The following is an 8105-nucleotide window of genomic DNA, read 5'->3' on the forward strand; positions in this document are numbered from 1 at the left end:
GTAGGTATTCTAAGACATAGTCCATAAATTTGTTAAAACTTCCCATACAAATTGCTTCATAGAATCATTAGTATCTACTTTTAGTTTTATATGCATTTTTTTTTGGTTATGTTAAAATTAAACCTTAACTGTACAATTTAATTAGTTCTAAAGAAAGGCGTTCTCAAATTTATTAATTTTATTACAATAATATGTATATATTCCATCAATTACCTTCGTAGATTAGTTAGAAAGTTTCTGATTTCAAAGAAAAAAATGATTTACATTTAATGCCAACAACTTTTATATTTTTATTTGTCGAAATTATCTGCTGTCTTGTTCATACCAGGTGTTTTCAACAAATTTCTGACTATTTAAAATTCAACTTTCTTAATTCATATTTTTATTTTTCATTTACGTTCCTTAAGAAGTGTCGTTTCTTAGAATCTTCTAAACATTATAAATGCTGACATTCAATTCTGTAAATAAACACAGAACCACAAAAATACCCAACCGTTTGCTTAAGATAATTTATATGTTAAAAAAAAAATTACACCTTTTACGACCTGCTCTGTCGTTGGAAATCTTGAACTATTCTGATTGTATTACAAAACTCTTTATGCTTCTATAATTCTAATTGCTTCTTATGGATTAAATCTGTTTCTTCTATTTTGTTAATACATTATAATAAAATTTTTGTAGCTGTTGTATATGGTAAACTTACATGGCAATATTTTATATGTATATAATAATAATATGTTCTTTTATTCCCTTTTCTGAATTTGTCTTAGTATGACCTTTATAGGTAAAAGCATGTAACAAATTATAAAACCGTTAAAATGGAGTTTATAGACTTGATTCCATGTTATTAAAACAAAAGGTACCTACTTACTTTATACTAATTTCAATCTTTTCATTTCAGATAACGTAGCTTTTATCCATGGCCTTAGCTGCAGTAAGTATTTGGCCAGAGAACAACAATTCAATTTTACATTAGATGAAGCTGGAACCATAAAACTGGAATTAACCACTAAAACAACTTTCCTCCCGGCGATCGAAGAAAATTATTGTTATGAGCGTGCTTCCTCAAAGAATTTTGCGCGTGCTTTCGACGATTTCTTTTTCCTCTGTGTAGTAAAGCCTCCTCTAACTGACATTAAAATGAAAATAGTTTCTTGTCTTCTTTGCATATCAATAGTATGTTTACTAATCACGTTTATTGGGTACTTGGTGCTTCCGGATATGCAAAATTTACATGGGAGGACTTTAATGGTGCATTGTTTTTGTCTCATGGTTGCATGCACCTTTCTGGCCACTGCCCAATTTAATCCCGATATTGAGCCAAAGGAAATTTGCAGAACAATAGGTAGGTGATATTACAGACACTCATCATCATAAGTTCGTCAGTCCTAAGACTGGTTGGACACGCATCTCCATTCCTTCCTATCCTGAGCTAATCTTAATCATTTCCCTAAAACTAGAACATCCCATATCCTTAACTATTTGCGAACAATAATCTAATCTAGATCTACCTCTACCCCTCCTAACTTCCGTTTTTGTCTCTAAATGTCTCTGACTAGACCTTCATGCCTGAGAAGGTGTCCTACTAACCTATCTCGCCTATTTGTTATTGACTTCCATAGAGTCCTCTGTTCTCCTATTCTTTCTAATATGTGTCTCTTCATTTCTAACCTTCTCTATTCACGGTATCCTCATCATTCACCGGTAACACTACATTTCGAACGCTTCTAACCTTTTCTTTTCCACCGCGTCCACTGTCCATGTTTCGCATCCGTACAGCGCCGCATTCCAAACATACACCTTTAACAACCTTTTTCGAATTTCTAAATTAAACGTTCGCGAGCATAGAAGTGACTTCCTTTTACTGAAGGCGACTCGACCATGCGCTATCCTCTGCTTTATAACCCTACTACTCCTTTCGTCCTGACTTATCTGACTTCCTAGATACCTAAAATCGGTCATTTCTTCTAATTTTTCGTCTCCTATCTTTACATTCGCTCATTCCCTACTTTTTCTTCCCTTGCATACCAGTATTACAGACACTAACTGTTTCTAATTTTTGTTTTAATATTTCAGGTTATTTCATATTGTTCTGGTTTTTAGCTGCATTTATGTGGTTGACTATAATGTGCTTCGATATTTGGTGGACCTTCGGGTAAGTTTCGTTTGTTGAGCATCTTTTGTTATTATTTTGTACAACAATATCAATAACGCGAAAAGGAACCGTTGTGATGAGATTTTGGTGTCTTACTGCAGATCCGTTATATGTATCTATCGTAGTTATCACACCAACATTAGGACACACAGTTGTAGTTCACATCGATTACAGATTAAAAGTTTGTCAGAATGTTTGTACCATACCAACCATTGTAATTTGATGGCATAAGTGCGAGTCGAAATTTCAGAGTGGGTTTTTAGGTTTGAAAGATGTATCGTTTTTAGGGATTCTGCCTACATTTTTCGACGTAAAACAGAAAATATCTAAAGAAATACGTTTCTTCTCTTATTTTCGAAATTTGTGTTTAATAAATGTATAACGAGAATGTTGCGCAGCTAGAAACTTTATTGTAATCTGTTGTTTTAATTTATGTAAATTTTGTTTTTCGATTACTATTAATAGTATTTCAACGATTTAAAATTTATTCCAACGTGGTGTATAAAACCAGATATAGCTAACCAATACCAATAAAACATATAGTTTGCTAATATTACCTCGTTTTAAAAAGTTAAATCAATTTTTAACGTGAAAACTTACATAATTAATTTTACTGTTTGCTTTTTTCCGGAAAAACCGTCAGATCTGATCGTCGCGATCATTATTTATTTGTTAGTCCTTCATTTATGGCAAATCCAGAATTTAGCCAAATCATAAATTATTTTGAAATTTAAAACAACTGAAGAAAAATGTGCTCCATATTGTGTTTTAACATTAGAACAAACAGTTGGGAAAAATTACCAATGTAATAACTTTGTCGTTCCAAAATTAGGTTTTACTGCTAAAACACCTTTTAACAGGTTATTAATGTCAAATAAACTTGGATACCTTGCATGCACCAATAAAATTATCTTTTATTGTTTTCTAATATTTGTGACGTATAATTGGGATAAGATAGGTTTTCTTTTCACATCAGAAATACTTTTCTCTGCACTAATTATATACGACTACTTACTTGGAGATTTCATTTAAAATCTTGTCAGCAATTTCTAATTATCCAGTTGAACAAGATAGATATGAACTATTTGTGAATTGTATATTATTTTTTATAACAGCTTTTGTAAACCGCTGATGGATTATTATTAACGCTCAACATGTGTTCTAAATACATAAACAATATTATTTTTTTAAAAAGCTTCTTGAAATATCGTAGCTGTTATTTTTTTTTTTAATGAATTCATGAATTACTTGAACTTAACATTTGTCGTAGCATGCTACTATAAAATAGCGTTTAAAAACATTAAAAAAATTTTTTCAGTAAAGTTGTGAAATTACTTAAATGGAATGTAGAAAATTGCCTGTTTAATAATCATTAAAAAAAAACAACGATTCTTCTCTAAAGTAGAGGAGAATTTTTTGAGCTTATAATAAATTTTAGATTTTTTGCTAATTAACTAGTATGTAATATAACTGATATTTCCCTAAATCACCTAGCATCTTCCATGTATAGCACCTTCTGACGTGATGGTTAAATAAAGTGTTGGCGACGGTTAAGTTATGTTTGCCGCAAAATTTTATCAATCTATCTCCCCTAGCATTTTTATTGCCTAATCCAAAAGAACCTTCTAATGCACCGTCTTTAGCTTCACCTATTATTGCATTGAAGTCTCCTAGAACTATTAGGTTTTCCTGCCTTTTCACTAAGCTTAACACGTCTTCTATATCTGCATAAACCGCTTCTACGTCTTCATCATTGTAAGATGATGTAGGCAAGTAGGTATGTAGACCTGCACTTTTTTTTATAGACTTCGAGTTTAATTTAACTGTTTTCCTACGCATTACAATTCCTACCCCCGAATTACCTTCCATCGATCCTGTATGTATTATTCTAAAGTCTCCACTCCCGAAGTATCCAGCTTTGGGTCAGAGGACTTCACTAATGCAAACTATATCTAATTCTAACCTATTCATGTCAACTTTTAAATTTTTTAGTTTCCCTACTTGCCTCATTGCCCTAACATTCCACGCTCCGACTCGTTTGCACCTACCCCTATTGCACTTATTAATGACATAGTCCCCACCCGGACATCCTAATGGGGGCCTAGTTTACGTCCGGAGTGCTTTACCCCAGAGGATGCCATCATTTAATTTCTGTAGTTGTACGTTTTACTTGGGATCATATTGTGGTGGTTCCCCGTTACCTTCCACATCGCAGTATTGTGCATCAGAGTGCCATACCAATCCTCATGATCTCTTCCACCCTGAGTACTGAAAGAGCTACTGCCCTCTTTCAGGGACTCGTCTTAGTTGGTTTCTCTTTAAGAACCCCCTCCCCCATTTTTGGTTGAATCTATGACCCGACTCCTTAAATCATCGAAACTCGCAAGCCGATCCATCCACTCAAGTTTGTACAGGGGTTTGTAGATTTAGAAAAACCTTTTGACAATGTTAAATGGGACAAGATGTTAAATATACCTACTTAAAAATGTAGGGATGAGTTACAGAGATAGAAGAGTGATAGGTACTTAGTTTGTTTAAAGATAGGTTACGAAATATTAGAAAAAGTGGTTGTTTTTAGGTATCTAGGAAGGCAGATAATCGCAATAATTAGAAACGAATGATGGTTGACACTATCTATTTTAAATTAACTCATAATAAATAATCGTGATGGATAATGTAATGTTTCGTTAAATTCTTTACTGGCCTGGGCACCTTGCATTCGGTAAAAAAGCTCCTACTCTGCCCTCATTTACCCCCAAAATAAAAATAAATAGAACTCAAATAAATTCCATTTTAATACATGATTGATTATACACTCTTTTTGCTATTGTTAAAGTAATCATTAAATCGAGGCTTAAGATTCCTTTGATTACTATATACCGTTGCAAGGTCACGTCCTTTTTGCTGGAAATTAAAAAAGCATAATGGCCGACATCAGTAACAATACGACAACAATTGAAAAAGAATGATGGCCGACAACAGCAACAATACGTCAACAATTAGAAAAGAATGATGACCGACACTACGTCATAGCAATAAAAATGGCCGACTACTGACAATACAAACAAACATAGAACTAATATCTATTTTTAATTAACTTATACTAAATAATCATGATAGATGATGATTAAAGCATTCCCTTGATTTTTCGTTAAACTCCTTATTATGATGGACACCTGGCATTCGGCAAAAAAGCTCCTAATCTGACATTATTTACTCCTACATTACAGATACACCGAACACAAAGATACTTCATATTAATACATACTTCGAGATACACTCTTTTTGCTATAGTTAGAGAAAGATCGTTAAATAGAGCTTTAAAATTCTTTTGATTACTATACATCGTTTTAAGGAGACGTCTCTTTTGCCAGAAATCAAATAAGCATAATGGCCGGCATCAGTAACAATGCGACAACAATTGAGAAAGAATGATGGCCGACACTACGTCAAAGCAATAAAAATGGCCGACTATTGACAATACAAATAAACGTAGAACTAAAATCTATTTTTAATTAACTTATAGGTACTAAATAATCATGATGGATGATGATTTAAACATTTGCTCTTTTTACGTATGTTCCGTTCCGTTAAATTCTTTATTGGGGTGGGTACCTTGCATTCGGAAAAAAAGCTTCTAATCTGATCTTATTTACCCCCAAATTAAAAATAAACCGAACTTAAAGATATTCCATTTTAATACATAATTGAAGATGCACTCATTTTGCTATAGTTAATGTAATCATTAAATTGAGCTTTAAGTTTCCTTTTATTACTACACATCTAAGGATGTGAGATTTGTTCGAGTTTTAGGGAAATGCGAAAAGTAGAAAAGTGTAGAGGTGCGTGTCCAATCTATTTTACGACTGACGACCTTATTATAATGATGATAGATAACTACATGTATTATTTGTAAGGTTTCGAATTTGAATAGGTATAGTACAAACTTTGTCCTTATTTCGCTTTTATAAAAAATATAAATTACGTATTTTGATTGTGAAATATCTCGATATTTGTGGATATTTNTACATATTAATGTTGGATTATTATCGATTAAGTAAGTAAATTAATGGGATTAGGTATATATCCCAGCGTAATTCATTTTTATTGCCTACGTACTTTTATGATCAAACATCAATTGATCGCAATCGTTTTATCAATAAATAACCCATAAAATTTACTGACAGCACAATAGAGTTGCTTTCTCAAAAAGTTTTGTAGCTGGGGAAGTAAGATACATCACCCAAAACGTTTACTCGCGTATGTGCTAAACTTTCGAGCAAATATTTATACATACACATATATTTATATATAACTCGGATAAATACATTAGCAACTTATAATAATGTTGCTAATAAATGAACTGTACTTACATACCTATGTAAATGTGGAGCTTTGTTTTGACAACGTAATTTATAAACAAAGTTTTCCAAATGTTGTTCGATTTTTACATGAATGTTAATATAGTTTTTCAATTTTATTTCATAAATAAAACACTTCTTGGTGGATATATTTATTGAAAAGTACAACATATTCGTTTCAAATCATCATTATCATTATCATCATCACAGGGTTTTCAGTTCTAGTTTGGATATGCACCTCCACTCTTGTCTATCCTGAGCTAATCTGAAAACCTAAAACTAGAACATTCCACATCCTTAACTATTTGCCAGCACTAATCTAGATCTACCTCTACGCCTTTCAACTCTTGTTTATGCTTCTAATAAGGTGTCCTACCAACTTATCTCTCGTATTTCTTAAAGACTTCCATAGCTCTCTCTCTAATATCTCTCCATTGATAACCTTCTCTATTCAGGGTATACTCATTATTCGTCTGTATCTATTTTGGAAATGGGGTACAATGAAGTGATATAAATCAGCTTCTCATAGAAAATATTTTTGCTTTCTACTTTTATAAATTTATATTCGAACTAACTGCCATTCTTCTTTCATCTAACTATCAAATCTACCTACAAGTGTAAATATATATATAAGTGAATTATCTTGTAACTTGAAGGAAATGGGACATGGGATAGAATTAGATTATATATACAGAGACTATATACAACTCAATTTTTCGTTCCTTTGTTAGACACATAAATCCGACAAACATCACATTTCGAAAGCTTCTAATATGTTCTTTTCCGCCACGCCTCCCATCTACATTTCGCACTCGTACAGAGCCTTATTCCAGACATCACCTTTAGTAATCTCTTTCGCATTTGCAAATTAACCGTATCTCAAAATCATAGCAATAAAAACGCTAAAAAGAATTTTATGATAAAATTTCCATAATGTAGTTCGTATTGACAGTAGAACATACCAGAAGTCTCATAAATGTTAACTCTTTTTACTGTATCTCTTACTAAAAATATTACGTCAGGATATAGTGTATTTAAAAGAAAGATTTGAAGCTGCCCGTCTCTGAAGTGCCAGTAATAGTTTGTCGGAAAAATGGGTTACTTTTTCAACATATGAAAACAATATGTGAACTAATTTTGGCTGATTGAGTTTTTGTGCTATAGTTACGCATTCATAAATTATGCCTTCACAGTTTCGTTTCATATATGTGAGAATTGAGATCATTCATGCGTTATTCATTTTTGTAAGAACTGAAAACTGAAATTGATTTCGTCCTTTTTTATTTTGGGAATAAAGTAGGCATAACTAACATTAATTTACGACTTTTGGCAATCCCTGAAATAGTTATTATAAGTTGGCCGGAAACCATTTCTTCATACAATTGACCGTGGATTGTTTGACCGATTTTTTACATAATTTATGTTACTCATATTTATATATGTAGATATAAACAAATCTTTAAGTTCTGCTCAACAGCATGGTAGTGTATAAAATGGAAAACATTGAACTAAATAATAAAAACTAATACAAAATTTATGTTTTACTGTTTTGCTTTTTTTAAATAGTTTCTGTTTAAAGCTAACATTAC

General features: G+C 32.1%; 1 protein-coding gene across 1 annotated transcript in view; it reads left to right on the forward strand.

Annotated features, from left to right (window-relative positions):
- The window catches only part of LOC108737971 (probable G-protein coupled receptor Mth-like 3), a 29172-nt gene that overhangs the window by 11893 nt on the left and 9174 nt on the right, over positions 1-8105 (forward strand). Inside the window, exons 2-3 of the mRNA XM_025981827.1 lie at positions 902-1345; positions 2077-2155. Coding sequence (XP_025837612.1) covers positions 902-1345; positions 2077-2155 — 523 coding nt within the window. The remainder of the gene's footprint in view (positions 1-901; positions 1346-2076; positions 2156-8105) is intronic.

Source organism: Agrilus planipennis, unplaced genomic scaffold, assembly GCF_000699045.2.
Source record: "Agrilus planipennis isolate EAB-ADULT unplaced genomic scaffold, Apla_2.0 scaffold161, whole genome shotgun sequence".
Classification (NCBI taxonomy): domain Eukaryota; kingdom Metazoa; phylum Arthropoda; class Insecta; order Coleoptera; family Buprestidae; genus Agrilus; species Agrilus planipennis.